The 16,183-nt window shown below is 42.0% G+C and overlaps 1 protein-coding gene across 1 annotated transcript in view; it reads right to left on the bottom strand.

Moving 5' to 3' along the window:
- Positions 1-1,378: 1,378 nt before the first annotated feature.
- The window catches only part of nol4la (nucleolar protein 4-like a), a 28,114-nt gene continuing 13,309 nt past the window's right edge, over positions 1,379-16,183 (bottom strand). Inside the window, exons 5-11 of the mRNA XM_010890628.5 lie at positions 13,780-13,921; positions 12,089-12,384; positions 11,788-11,973; positions 11,378-11,566; positions 11,017-11,136; positions 10,537-10,750; positions 1,379-5,870 (exon numbers count right to left, since the gene is read on the bottom strand). Of these exons, the coding sequence (XP_010888930.1) occupies positions 5,653-5,870; positions 10,537-10,750; positions 11,017-11,136; positions 11,378-11,566; positions 11,788-11,973; positions 12,089-12,384; positions 13,780-13,921 (1,365 nt within the window). The 3' untranslated portion in view covers positions 1,379-5,652. The remainder of the gene's footprint in view (positions 5,871-10,536; positions 10,751-11,016; positions 11,137-11,377; positions 11,567-11,787; positions 11,974-12,088; positions 12,385-13,779; positions 13,922-16,183) is intronic.

Raw genomic sequence — 16,183 nt, forward strand, 5'->3', positions numbered from 1 at the left:
CTGCAAACCTATTATTGAGCTTTCAGACTGTACACATGTCCTAATGGGAACTTCCAAAGTAAACTCAGAGTTCCCTGGTGTTCCTCTCTCATGACTGATAAGCTCAGAGTCGTTTTGACTCAACAACAACAACCGAGGTCATTTGGCAGTTCTAAATAATTAAACAGCAGACCACTTACGAGTTTCTGGTCAATTCTGAAACATTATGATGTAAAACATGAATTGGAGAATGTCAAGCTTGTAATGTAAATAATGCTATGCTATAGGAATAGGTTTGTAATGCATTAGTTATTGTTATGTTGCTTTTATAATGCAACACCGCTGAGCTTCAGTGCTTGTGAAACCTGAGACAGAAACCCAGTCTGTTCTTCTGGTACATAGGCAGTAGATGCCAGGGACAAGCTCTCTCTCCAACTTGATCCTCTGTACATTTCTGTACCCTGATTGCAAAATAGATTTTGTCTTTTGATCCAGGCCAGACATAAATAAATCTAGGCAGCCAAGAACAAGTAACCTATTAGGTCATACCCTCTACAGTAGCCAGGTACCATGATATTTTGTCAAATTATCTAGTGCGTTTATCAGAAAAGGTATAAGAACTGAAGAGGCTTGCATGAGGATGGCACATACAAATTTAAATGAAGTGCGGTGTTTGAAAATATTGCTGATATTACTTATTCTCATGACAACGCTAATAGACAGAACTCTTCGAACTTCTGTGAAGCTCATAAAAAGATCTTGCAGTCAGTGTCGTCACTGTCAGCCATGGTCCTACACTGCTCCCGCGTGGCTGATATTGGTGTATTTCTAAAGTTCATCTGTATACTGCTGCTTTCAGTCTCATTGCTGATCTCATGTGGATTTAGGCTATCACTGCAGACATTTGCAGAAAAGTGCAGGGCTTCCAAAACCTTTCTTGAGGGATACATTTATTTCTCTCATTGTGTTTGTGTTTTGTTTCATTTTGTCTTGTTCCTTACTTCCTATTTATACTTCAAAATGTGAAAACGGAAAGATAACACATTTGCATTTTTGTTTAAACAATCCTGTGCTGCCCATATCTTTCAATAAAATAAAAACTGTGAATATCAGTAAAATAACAGCACAACTGTGACAGCATATGACTAATTTCTTTAACTGTGTTGGAGACAGTGAATATAGGCACATTTAGGAGTTGCAGCAGTTGGTATAGTGACATTAATAATGAGGTATGTACTAGCGGAGCTGTATCCTGGTCATACAGCACTTTTCTGTACAGAGACTGAAGGCCTCCCAAAGGTAACAATGAGTTTGTGGAGCCCATCTATCCACAAGGTTACTCCAAACTGCATTTTCTGATTTCCACCCCCAATCACCACAAAGAAAGCAATCCAAGTAGTCAGGTTTCGGTGTGATAGCTCATCGCACTGTTTTATTCAGTTACTGACATCTCAGAAGAGAGCCTTGCAATACTTCTGTTGGTAACCAACATTTTTTTACCTTAGCGTTGACATTACACTGAAAAAGCGCTATTTCAAAACAAACATTTCATTATCATTTGTGATATGTAAGAGGCAAAGAATATCCCGTCTGGGCGGCTTTGCATGAAACAAACAAATGACAATTTTCTGCCTTTTCTTTTGTCTTTTAGGTCGCTTCACATATATTAATAAATATTTATACCTATAAACACTTTTCAAAAAAATCTAAATATTCAGTCACATGTACTGGAAAAGCTCCACTTTTAAATCACAATGATAAATGTACAAAACAATGATAAACGTTTCATATAAATGTCATGGTAATAGGTAGATTGACTTTACTGTCACAAGTAAAGACCATAATGGATAAAAAATAAACTCAGAGATTAAGCGTTTCCTGAGGTTCTTGTGTTCCCCCTTGAGGACCAGGAGAGGGGAATGGCTTTTACATCGCATCGCTGAGGAGCAGTTACGAGAGGTCAAAGTGTACCTTACAGCAACCATGGAGTGGCTGTTGTGCTGTTTTAACTAGTGTACAGACACATTCTATTGTTTAATTGTTTTACGTTGCTCAGTGATTGAGTTCATGCTAATGAACCCATTTGGCAGCACTTGCCACGGGGCGTATTAGCATGAGGGCTATTCAGAAGGGAAACAACAGCTGGATTATCTGCAATCCTTCAATAGGGATCTGTGTACCATTATGCTACTGATAAATCTCAGAGGTAGGCAATTCATGGTGCACTTTGAACTTGCGTGACGCTTCCTCTCACTCCAGGATCCCTATAGGGCCTGAATCTATCAGCCATCACCAGAGACCACCCAACCTGGCTGTCTCAGTCAAGACCAACGTTGACCATGTCAATGTCATCTGACCTGACCACCTTTCAAAGCAGTCACATCTGTCTGCACTTGATGCAATGCACTAAAGAAATGTCTGAAGAATTAGAAACAGGCGGGGCAGGGTGAGAAAATAACACGGACGAAAAGTAAAAGTATTTTGAAAAATCTGTACATGTAAACATCACACTTTCACTGAGTCCAAAAAACCAGAAGGAAAAAATACAAAGCTTCACATTGGTATACAGTACATTACAACCCCCTGCACAGAACTGCAGTCTCTGGCCAGTGCAGGAGAAGTAACAAATGAAAGAATATCAAGAACAATATACGTTTTACAGAGCACCACCAACTGATAGGTTAAAACAGGCAAGGGTTGAAACAACATAGATTTTTCTGGAACAGTGCTGTACCCCACAGATTTAGGTTTGAAAATGTTTCTTTTACAACCCTTTGTACAGTTATACATATATCTGACCACATCAGCAATCCACAAGCTACTAGGGCTTTTACGCTCAGTTTTTTTTTAATCAAACATCTATACATTACATTGTCCTGCCAAATGCAAAGAGGAATCCCACTGTAATAAAATGTGCCAACAAATGGTTGTGTTTCATTGGTTACAATAACTGTATTCTTAAGAGAAATTAAGAAGTTCTCTCTCCCCTTTTTTGGACAGAAAGCAAAGAGATGCATTAAAAAGCCTAACTGAATTCAGGGTCAACTCTGCATCAATAATATAATGAAGTGTCGATGTCAGTTTGCTGATGGCTGCTGGAAATTATGGCTGGCCAAATGTAGACAAGGGCCAGGTGGAGGTGGAGGAGACACTGAAGACATTTGGAAAGTAAGGGACAGATCCCAAGGTAGCCATCAAGTTGATTGATGAAGTCTACCCAGAGGAGTCCATCCTAATTAACATTTCTCCTACATTCAAATGTGTACTCAAGCCTGAGCCCCCATGATGTCGTTTCAAAATGACAGTTTGTAAAGCCTGACTAGTCTGGCTCAAATAAAATGTCTGATGTGGTCAAAATATGAGCATTTAAAGCAGCACTTGTGTTGCTAGCAACATTTTTAAATGGAAGTATTATTATTTTTTTGATTGGCTGATTCTTGCTTGAGCCTTGCCATGTAATTTATAACCCAATCCTGTGCATTTTAGGAGTGTGCATTTGCGTTCCACATCAAAGTATCCATGACGATTAGGAGTCAGTGGACCCAAATATTCTACAGTTAAATAGATACAGACATTCAAACTGAAAAGTAAACCCCTCACTCACAGCTCTCATCATATACACCACCATACTATTGTGAAGCATGTGAATAAATGTGTCAAATATTTCAATCAAGTAGGGGTGCTCTGTAGCAATGTCTGGTTACAAACATGTACCTTTGTTTTTTTATATATATCCTGAGCTGTAAAGTGCTTCCAAACTTGCAATAGATTATAAGAACATTTTAAATATTATAAAGCAGTCCAATTGTGTCATGGATGTGACCATTCATTAATAACAGAATCATTTCTGCGTGTTGTTTTTGACAGACTGACCTGTACTTGGAATGTTCATCACAGAAGTGTATTAAACATATGTGCTACTGACATCAATAATTTATTTTAAATGACACAAATATATTTCTCTCTGATATGAGTTATCTGACAAATCTAAGGTGCTGACCAGGTTGACTGCTTAAAATATTTTTTTTTGTCTGTTTGGAATGTTTAAGCGTACAGAGAAAACGTACTTATACAATGCTAACGTTGTACAAAAGAGCTTTGAAAGGGCCACTCCACTTCACTCCACACAACCAACAGAAATAATGAACAACATTCAGTAATGCCAACGTTCAACAACAATACCAAAAGTAGAGAAATCGTTTTTTTGCAACACACTTCTGTATGAACGCTTAGTGTTGACTGGCTGCTCCTTGTCTGTTCAGAGAGGCCATGTGCTCTGGGTGTGGTTACGGTACTCTGTGCTGCCCTCACATAATGAACACACCATAGCAAGGAATTGTGAGAGTAAACTGCGCCATCACACATATTCAAGATTGTCTTTTGCTTTTTTTTGTGACGTTTTTCATATTGGATTTTGAGTTGATAAGGTAGGCAAGATGGGTGAGAAATGGGAGTTAAGGTGAAGAGGATTTGGTGTGATATTTTTCTTGAGCAAGCCAACATTACTTACAAGGAGTGCAGTGCATTCACCTTACATTTCCATGAGACAGCCATGTGATGTTCATGAGACAAAGTTCATGGCACAACCATGTGCTGTTAATGTCTGACTGACTTAAATCAATACAAAATGTTATAAAACGCTCGGATCAGTTAGACTATTTAATTGGCTCAAGTGACTTTCAAAGACCTCAGTGACCTCAAGCCTCATATCATTCTACATCAGGTACTGTGTCCTATTCACATATCTGACTGGTTGCGGTCAATGAGAGGGCCTCAGATATGGTCAAAGATAAAGAAGAGCAGCATTTAGGACAGACAACAATGAAGCTACAACGCTGCTATGGTATCCATTTTCTTTGTGTTCCATTCACACAGCAGATTCCTGATTGACAACTAACGTTTCTGCTTCCATTGGAGCCTCATAACGTACGGGAGGTTTGTGGTAAATCTGCCTTCTCTATGGAATGTTTTCCCAGTTAGCTCATCTCGTTGAGAGGAGACCTCACGCTTAGAAGACCTCATTTTGCACTGAGTCCTGTGGACATTGGCCTGACTTGCCTAGTGGCATATCAATCCATGCACATTTAACAATATTCTTCCATATTGCACCTTGTTTTGAAAAACCGTACATTAGGAAACATGACATTGCTTTATCCTACAGCTATGATTTTATATGACTCCACTTTCCATACCCAAACCATCAAACTTTAAAAACCACCGTTGAGGTTAACAGACCAATGGCAGAAGGTCAAATTTGTAGCAGCAATCCATTTTTGACAAATACCTCCTCAGAGTTTTGAAAAGAAATCCATTAAAAATGTGCTTGAGGCGGTATAGATGAAGAAGGTGACTAGTTGGTTTGTGATGAGAACAACAAAAGCTAACGGGGCAGTGTGAACTGAAATATTGCGTATATCTATTCACTGTTTCTTACCTCTGACGTAAACTGTGACGATGTACCATACTTCATCTACCACCTCCATACTGTATCTGGCCCAGTTGTGCAATGCAGAACTACTCCTACACTTCGTGACTTTCTTTTGCTCAGTGTAGCTCAGGATTGATGTGCCTGTCTGACTGTGTGTGACTGAGAGGGGGAGTGGACAGAGCAAACAGCCTGTGGAAACGAGTGTTGGCACGGCATGGTTCAGCAAGATCTGGCCTGGTTCCGGTTCAGTTCTGCTGTAGGATCAGGTTCTCCAGCTCGTCCGCGGAACGGAGCAGGAAGGCGGCAGACTCTCTGTACCCAGCGATAAGCTGCCGCACCGCTGTCACCTCAGGGGGGCTAAGCTGAGCAGACGCTCCGCCCCCACCCCCACCTCCGTGACTATTGGAGCAAGAGGAGGACGAGGAGGTGGGAGCCACAGACTTCATACTGAGATCAGTGGGACCTGCAGAGAGATGTTATGGGCAGTTAACAGTGGTTCCCAACAAGGAATCTGTGGACTCTGGCTGGTTTTTATTCCATCCCCCTAACCAGTGACTTTGAGTCCCCAATGTCAGAACTGAGAAGCATTGGTTTAGATTAATCATACAACCCCGTTTCCCAAAAAGTTGGGATGCTGTGTAAAATGTAAAGAAAAACAGAATGCAAAGATGTGCAAATCATACATACCCTATATTCAATACAATACAGTACAAAGACAATATGGCAAATGTTGAATCTGAGAAATGTTCTTGTTTCTTGAACAGTATATGCCCAATTTGAATTTGTTGCCAGTAACAAGTTTCAAAAAAACTGGGACAGGCAACAAAAGAATGAAAAAGTTGTGTAATGCAAAGAAACCTTGTGGAACATCTCACAACTAATTAAGTCAATTGGCAACAGGTAAGTAACATGATTGGGTATAAAAAGAGCATCCCAGAGAGGATGCTCTTTCAGAAGTAAAGATGGGGAGGGGTTTACCACTTAGTGAAAGACTGCGCAGGCAAATTGTGCAACAATATAAGAATAACGTTTCTCAACATAAAATTGCAAAGAGTTTAGGGATCTCATCATCAGTTGTGCTCAAAGTTTGCATACCCTTGGAGAATTGGTGATACATGTACCATTTGTAAAGAAAACATGAGTGAGCAGGCAAAACACATCTTTTATTTCTTACGGGATTCACATTCAACTGTAGGTCATAACAGAATGGCAGAATCATAAAACAAAACATGGCAAAAAAATTATAAAAAATGATGACCCTTGTTCAAAAGTTTGCATACCCTTAGTTCTTAATACTGTTTATTGCCCCCTTTAGCATCCATCACAGATTGCAATCTTTTGTAATAGTTGTCTATGAGGCCCCAAGTTCTTGCATGTGGTATAGCTACCAATTCGTCTTGGCAAAATGCCTCCAGGTCATGCAAAGTCTTTGGTCGTCTTGCATGAACCGCATGTTTAAGATCTCCCCAGAGTGGCTCGATGATATAAGGTCAGGAAACTGTGATGGCCACTCCAGAACCCTCACCTTTTTCTGCTGTAACCACTGGAGGGTCAACACAGCCTTGTCCTTAGGGTCATGGTTGTGCTGGAAATCCCAAGAGCGTCCCATGTGCAGCTTTTGTGCTGAAGAATGCAAATTGTCTGCCAGTATTTTCTGATAACATGCTGCATTCATCTTGCCATACATTTTCACAAGATTCACCATGCCTTTAGAGCTCACACCCCCCCAAAACATCAGTGAGCCACCACCATGCTTCACAGTGGGGATGGTATTCTGTTCCCTATAAGCCTTGTTGACCCTTCTCCAAACATAGCGCTTATGGTTGTGACCATAAAGCTCTATTTCGGTCTCATCACAGTGTGCCAGAAACTATGAGGCGTGTCAAGGTGTTGTCGGGCATGTAACCAGGCTTTTTTGTGGCATTGGCACAGTAAAGGCTTCTTTTTGGTAATTTCACAATATAGCTAATTTTTGTTTAAGTATCGTCGTATTGTGCTCCTTGAAACAACCACACTGTCTTTTCCAGAGCAGCCTGTATTTCTCCTGAGGTTACCAGTGGATTTTTCTTTGTATCCCAAACAATTCTTCTGGCAGTTTTGGCTAAAATCTTTCTTGGTCTACCTGACCTTGGCTTGGTATCAAGAGATCCCAGAATTTTCCACTTCTTAATAAGTGATTGAACAGTACTGACTGGCATTTGCAAAACTTTGGATATCTTGTTATATCCTTTTCCATCTTTATAAAGTTCCACTACCTTGTTACGCAGGTCTTTTGACAGCTCTTTTCTGCTCCCCATGGCTCAGTATCTAGCCTGCTCAGTGCATCTAAATGAGTGCTAACAAACACACTGACTGTTTATACACAAACACTAATTGCAATTTAAAAAGCCACAGGTGTGGGAAATTCACCATTAATTGCCATTTACACCAGTGTGTGTCACCTTGTGTGTCTGTAACAAGACCAAACATTCAAGGGTATGTAAACTTTTGATCAGGGCCATTTGGGTGATTTCTGCTATCACTATAATTTCAAAAGGAGCCAAAAACTATGTGATAATAAATTGCTTCATATGATCACTATCCTTAAATAAAATACTTATTTTTTTGCATGATCAGTCATTTTGAAAATCAATGGCAAAATTTCACAATTTCTGCCAGGATATGCAAACTTATGAGCACAACTGTAATATCATTAAAAGATTCAGAGAATCTGGAGAAATCTCTGTATGTAAGGGACAAGGCTGAAAACCAATATTGGATGGCCGTGATCTTCGGGCCCTCAGGCAGCACTGCATTGAAAACAGATACGATTCCGTAGCGGACATCACTGCATGGACTCAGGAACCCTTCAGAAAATTGAACACAACAGTGGTGGGCTGTCAAGGCGAGCAAGGCCTTCAAATAAATTTCAATGCGACTCTCTCCCTCAGTTGTGCTGCTTCTCGTGCAGCTCATATGAATTAAAGCTTTTATCCAATCAGATTTTTCACCTGTGCTGTCTCGGGGTAAACAGGAGGCTTTCAGAATTTTTAGTGAATCCCCTCTGCTACTGAAGGGACCATGTTGTTGAGTGTCATATTAATAAACCAATGAGATTTCGAGTTTTCCATGTTGGGCGTTTTACTTTGACACACCGAAGCCTTCAGCATTTTGAGTTGCTGATAGGAGTGGCAGTTAACTAACTGACCAAAACTAGCTGACACTTGACCTAGCATTATCTTTGTTGTTTGAAACTTTATATTTTTACCTGTAGTGCTTTAGATTTTTTGTTTTGATTTTTACTTTTGTCAGAATGGCAGATGGAGGGGAAGAAATTGATTTGGTGGCAAATTTACAAAAAAAGAAGTCTTTTTCAAAAAAGAAAGGAGCATTGAATTTGTCTTCAAACAATAAGCAGCTTTGGTAAGTATGATGGATTTTTATGGATTTTTACTAGCAGGGCCGGTGCCATGAGGGGTCTTAAGGGGCTTAGTGTTTTTTGTATTCAGTTGTATTTAGGACTGAAACACAGCAGGATGGACATCGATAAACAGACAAACTTAATCCTGGCACCGGGCCTGTTAATAGCTATTTATTATTATTGCTTGCTTTAGATCGTTGCTGCTGGTGTGAAGCATGTTCAGATTCAGCGGCCCAGCTGGCGGTGCCTTTGAGTGTGCGTGGTGGCATACATGTGCGTTTAGGTCCAGCAGCTTGGCTGGAATCTCTGGGGAAGCCTGTTGGATCCTGATTGTATACTCCTTGCATTTTTGCTTGCTTCTTGGTCGTATGAGTAAATGTGACTGGTTGTTGTGAGTTTGTTCTTGTTTATTTGGTGAGGACATTGGTTTGGGCTACGCGATGGCTGTGTGTGATGCAGCATCCTGTCATACTGCGTTATACTGGGACATTCTGGATGGTTTCAGTCACTGTGTATTCATGTCATGTCATTTAATATATTGTAAGTCTCATAGGTGTTGAGCCTAGTGTCAAATCAGTTTATTCCACTCGATAAAGGTTACCGTCACTGTGAATATTGGGGTGGTTACGCCAAATGTCAATAGCATGTAGCCCTACAGTGTTTTGGTGACGTTATTAGAATGCAGTTTAATTACGTAAAATGGTGCTGAAGGCCTAGTTGTAAAATGCACGGCCTGCCACTGGAACACAGTACGTCGCTGCATCCACAAATACAAGTTAAAACTCTACCATGCAAAGAAGAAACCACATATAAACAAGATCCAGAACTGCCGCCGCCTTCTCTGGGCCTGAGCACATTTAAGATGGACTGAGGCAAAGTGGAAAACTGTCACGTGGTCTGACAAATCAAAATTTAAAATAGTTTTTGGGAATCATGAATGCCGCGTCCTCTGGACTAAAGAGTTAAAAAGCCAACATCCATGATGGTATGGAGGTGCATTAGTGCACATGACATGGGTGCCGTGCACATCTGTGAAGGCACCATTAATGCTGGACGATATATACAGCTTTTGGAGAAACATATGCGGCCATCCAGACCACATCTTTTTCAGGGAAGGACTTGCTTATTTCAGCAAGACAATGCCAAACCACATTCTGCACATATCACAACAGCATGGCTCCGTAGTAAAAGTGTCTGGGTGCTAAACTGGCCTGCCTGCAGTCCAGACCTGTCCCCCCTTGAAAATATCTGCCGCATTATGAAACAAAAAATACGACAAAGGAGACTCCGAACTGTTTTGCAGCTGCAATCCTATATCAAGCAAGAATGAGAAAACTTTTCATTTTCAAAACCATAGCAATCAGTCTCCTCAGTTCCCAAACGCTTACGGAGTATTGTTAAAAGAGGTGATGAAACACAGTAGTAAACATGCCCCTGTCCAAACCTTTTTTAAATGTGTTGCTGGCGTCAAATAAAAAAGTGGCATATATTTTTCTAAAAACAATAACATGTCTCAGTTTCAACATTCGATATGTCGTCTTTGTATTATTTTCAATTAAATATAGGGATTAAATGATTTGCACATCATTGCACTTTTATTTGCATTTTACACAGTCCCAACTATTTTGGAAACGGGGCGGTAATAACATACAGCAGTTATAGACAGATAAATACACACACACAGTAAATATGGATGTGGGCACCTAGGAACTGGGTAAAGGCTAAATACCATTGGTTTGTGTGGCGGCACCGGTGGTCGGCAGGTTGTTGCTGATTGCCCCGTAGCTGCGGAAGCTGTAGTTGAGGCCTCCGTTGGTGCCATTAGTGTAGACTGAGTCCTGGGACTGGGACTGGGAATAGGCTGAGGCAGCTAGGGAGAAGCCTGAGGGGGTCACAGAGGTCGGGTCCCTGGAGCCGTTCTTATCAACAGTAGCCGGTTCCTCCTAGAAGGGTAGTCACATTAGTTGCTACACTGTACTAACAGAAAGAACAACACAGTGGAAAGACATTTTACAGTGTTAGCAAGATACATACGGTATCTGACTAGGCTGCATACGCATACTGTTGATGAGGGCTTTTTTTTGTACACATACCCAAAGAAATTGCACTTAATCTACTGTCATGGAAAAAAAATCACACAAATGAACACTTCGAAACAAAACGAATGAACAAAATCGCAAACATGCTGTAAACACACCAACACACTCACAGGGCCTTGATAGACATCTAGTCGCATCCTCTTGGCAGCGTTGCGAGTCTCACTTTCACAAGCAGCAGCCAAAATGTTCTCAGCCATGGCAGACGTGAGGTGTGGGGGGGTGGGCCGCGTCTGACAGAAACACACAGAGTGGTAAGGGAGGGATCATACCACTGATGCGTGAGTAGATTTAGTCATATTTATGCATGTGCAAGGAAACACGATTGTGAAAATATAAAAAACACAAATCCAGCCCCTCCCAGGCCAAGCAAAAAGGAATATTTTACTTCTTTCGTGAGATAATCAACCTCCCATCTACCCATGGAGAGGGACGCTATGAAGGGATTATGGCGAGGGAACAGAAGGCGCCTACCTCAAAACCGCTCTTCTTCATACGGCGACAGGATTTGAGGTAGGTGCGGATGCGCTTGCGTGAACGCTCCTGGAACTCTGGAAACTGTCGGCTGCACGACTCGATGATGGCCTGGATCTTCTCCTTGGGCTGCTTGGAGATGGGCACCATGCGGTCCAGGTTCTCATCCACAAACAGACGCACAAACATCTGAGAGGGTACAGCCAGAGGGGGCGAGGGAGGAGACAGACGTGGGTGAGTAGCCAGGGAGGCAGAGCATAAAAGGGAGAGGAGGCAAGGAGGGATTTAACATTTTAACTCTTGACATTTATATTATTTTGGTAAATCGCTAACTTGACACCTTAGCACTAACTGCTAAGATATTTGACCCTCTGTGTCTGCACTGAAGAAAGCAGCGGTGAGACTCCTACATTAAAGGCCTTCAGCCTCTCCGGGTCCATGCCTTCAGAGTCAGTGATTTTGTCACCGTCATCGTGGTCGTCGTGCTCATCATCGTCATCGTCGAGTATCTGAGCACGCCCAGAAGTCAGGTCCTCTGCGCTCATGCTCAGTTCTGTCTTCACCGAGTCATAGCTTCCTGAACTATACTGAGGAGACTGTAAACACACACACACCCTGTTACTACCCTTACAGGTAAGGATGGAAGCTGGAATAATAAATGTGGTATGGCTGTGGCCACAAAGCTCTATTGTAACGCCTTTTTGTCCTTACCTTGCTGCCGTAGTCAGGTTTCCCGAGGTACTTCCTGGTTGGATCAGCTGTGTAGGTCGTCCCAACAGGACTCCCCACAGGCAGCAGTCTTTCGGTTAAATTGACCGGTTGCTGGTCCTCTGAGGAGGACGATGAGGAGGTGGTGGTGCTGAAGTCCAGGGGAGCTATCACACCATTCTCAGTCACCTCCCTGTAAGGAGGCACAACGTCTGGAGGGACACTGCTCACAACCATCGCATCCGGAGGGGTCAGGGCCGGCAGCCCATTGGCACTCCCACTCTCAGAGGAGTCATCATCTTTCAGGGGGACAGGAAGAGAGACTTCAAGGAGTTAATTAGCTGCAGTTGATTTAAATTAAAATGTCTGTTGACTGTACATTTAGTTTTGAGTATGCACTGTGTACATTATATTTAAGTAGTAAATGTATGTGTGTTTGTTTTCTTCTACCCTTGGCTACCACTCTGTTACTGTATATATGTGTTTGGGGAGGGGCTGACAAACTGTGTGTTGCGTTGCCAGTGTGTTGGTACAGGAAATGGAGGGTACTGGGGTCAACGGTCAAACAAATTAGGGGTGCAGAGTAGGTTTCGGTCACGATGGAAATTTGATTGGGGGGAGGCATGGAGAGAAGGAGCGGGGACATGATGTGGGTAGGGGCTAAGAGGGGAGGGTGGTGAGGAGGGGGGGCAAGATGTGGGTAGGGGATAAGATGGGGAGGGTGGAGGCCCCTGGGACAGTAACGCTAACTGACTGTTTGGTAGGTGGAAGCCCGCCCCGGGCATAAGGGCCAACTGAGGTAAAGGTAGTGAATCACCCCACATGGAGTGTAATGTGGATGGATAAGCACATGACATTAATATCAGCACAAGCTTGATCCGCTCCCTCTGCTATACCAGTAGTATAGGGCTCTTCCATGCCTGCTTAATGTACATCCCAATTCCAGATCACCTCTCTCCATAACATCAACGCGCAATGATTATAGGACATTTGGTACGTATCTCGATTAGAACCCCCGTGGGTTAATGGACTACGGGAACCAGGGTTGGAGCGTGTTCCTATCATCATCATCATCAACAGGGCTGAAGTGGTGAGGGTCACGGCCATCGAGGTCCGTGTTGTGAACATCCCAGGGGACCTGATATTCCCAACACACCCACACGCAGCAACGCCTCTTCAACCTCAGACCACTGTCGAAATGCGTCATGGGCCGTCAAGACGTTTGACAGGAGAACTATTTTGAGCCTCTGGACAGGTAGCATCACCAGGCTGCTCGTGAGGGTGTCTGGGGGGTGTCTGACTGTTCTCCAGGCTTCCGGGCCAACATAATTTACCGTCATTCATCAGGTGCCTTGATCCAGCCTTGTTTATACGTATTATCTGGCATTTTATATTTTCTCATTCACCCCACCGTGTTTATGACATAACCCTCCTGTTTACAACAGCCCACGTGAAACAGATATTCAGTAAAATAGCTCAGCATAACATTCTACTTTCATCCCAATATGTATATTTTGGTCTTAATAGTTGTACTTTTCCAGGTTTAGACATTCCTACTGCCCCGAGGGCGCTGACAATGCAAGCATTGCACCGCTCTCACCTGTAGCAAATGCCGGCTAAACCATACGGGCAACATCTGAACGCTGAGTTTATTTTGATGCAGTGTTCAGCTCAACCCAAGGCCAGTGTCTTACCATCCTCCTCTTTGAGTGCCGTCTGTGGGCTGTGTACTCTCTCCCCGTTGGGCGGACTGAGGGCAGGTACAGGCGGACGCTCAACTGAGATCCACGTGGGTTCAGCCATATCCATGTCCTCACTGCTCACCGAACTGTCGTCCTGCGGGGAGAGAAAAACAGGAGGACTGAGATATTTCAGAATGAACAATTTTGTCCTTGTGGACGACTCAATGGGCTGCTGAAGAGATTTCTCAGAGCTGGAGACAACAGTAGGGAAATCATATACACTGTTTTCACATGAGTAACCATTCAGTATTAGGGACTAAACGGTTAGTACAATTCCAGACGGATAGTATTACCATTTCAAATGTAAACTAGCATTAAAACCGTGTCTAGCATCAAGCGCTCTGGTGATTTTTCTGCCTTTTAGGAGGACCAAATCTGAGGTGTAGTCCTATTTTGGGTTTTACAAGAGTGCTGAGGGAAACTTAACCAAAGATGGTCACCCTGTCAGCAGAAGATGCAAAGATAATATTGCTTCAAAAACACTTCACATCACAGTCATCGTGACCACCACCCATTACTTTATACCAAATGCTAGGTATGTTAAACCAGACAAAGTCTGTATGCTGACGTTTCTACGTTTGAATCTCAAGTGAACAAAGATGCGTACATACAGGACGTTCAGCCAGAAGCACCTTATTTCATCCTGAAGGAAAGAATGGATGTACAATCAGTGCTGTTCATTTGATTTGTTTACATCATTTGTGTTGTTATTTCCATGTCAACACCTGCACATTGCATTTGTTTACATATGGTTGTATTGTTTCTACTTGCACAATGCTTCACTTGTGTTGCTTTTATACACACATTTGATTTGCTAACTTAATGTTCTGTTCATTAAAACCTGCATTAGGGAAACTTTTACCTCTCATGGGCACATAGTGCCATCTTTAATGTTAATGTTATTATTTTAATGTTTTGCACACATAAAGTGCATATTTCTGCTTTTTAAAATGTGTTTGTTTTCAATATGAAACCTGATGAAATGATTTCAGTCTATGTATCAGTACTTTAACATTTCCAGCACATTTTAACAATACCACGATAAAACTGATAACTGTGATAATTCTGGTCACGATAACCGTGATAGGAAATGCTCATGCCGTTTCATCTCAATTTAGTATGTGTGTGAAATACTTATAAAATAGCAGCGGCTGTCAAAATTGTTTTCCACTGAATGGAAAATGTTTGAATATATAAAAACTTTTTAGCATATACATATGGGCACAGTTGAATAAATAAGTATGACATTATTCTCTATCCAACAAGCTCTTTTGAAGGTACCACCAGAAAGAGAATTTGTAATAGTCCCCTTGAACATTATTGTTTATGGCTGATGTCACCTATAACATTTCAAACATGGCAGAAAATATTTGTATCAGAATGATGTACAATGCATATTTAAACATGTAAACAAATGTCAAGCGCTTTTGCCTGCAGAAGGGGATAACTGAGAGTAGACCGCTTGTCTTCTGTCTTCTATTAGTTGATCCATACTGTAGAGATCTTGCACTTCTGAATACAGCCATTCCTGTATGAGTATTGGCATGTAGGTGCATTTTCAGATGGGTGTGGTGTGAGGCTCGTTACATAATGAGAGTACATTACAATGACAGTGAAGGCACCAGGCACACTCAGTCCTAGTTTAGGAAATGCCATTTTCTCCTGACATTGTGGACACCACTGTGGAAGGTAACAAAGAGGGGGGGAAATCTCCCTGTTAAATAATGTGTCTTGAAGCATTGCTATTTTTAACTGTGGAAGTAGAATCCCCAAACATGCTCAGTGTAGCGGAACACAGAAAGGAGAGGACTAAAGGGGGTTAGCTGCTTGAGGAATGAAACAACAAAACACACAAACTCACACACACACACATTTGGTGTACATCGATAATTACAACTGAACATTGACATGAGTGGTGTTGTTGATTATTATGGCATTGTTTAACTGGACCTGGCTATATGCTCTACCAACAGGTGGGACAACTCTAAATGCATTACTCAGCAGAATGAACAGCTATAATGGCTGCATATTTGACCATGTCTCACTGTTGAAATCTCAGTGTTCTTATTGTTGCTAACATTCATCACGCCTCTGGCCCTCTTGTAGAATTGATGAGAAAGATGGTGGTGTTTACTTACAACCAGACCTGGTCTGTATGCTTGCATGTTAGGCGTGTTTCAGATGGAGATAGGATATTTATGAATACACTTTCTAACACTTCTAAATAGAAAACATGCAAAGAACATATGAGAAGCAGCTGGCTTGAGCCCCACACAAACTGTACAGTAAGAACTAAGCATTGAACTCCAATCCTCCTGGGAAAGCAGCCTTCTGAGGCTTGAGCAGTGTCGAAAGG

The sequence above is a fragment of the Esox lucius genome, chromosome 12 (assembly GCF_011004845.1).
Source record: "Esox lucius isolate fEsoLuc1 chromosome 12, fEsoLuc1.pri, whole genome shotgun sequence".
NCBI classification, from domain to species: Eukaryota; Metazoa; Chordata; class Actinopteri; order Esociformes; family Esocidae; genus Esox; species Esox lucius.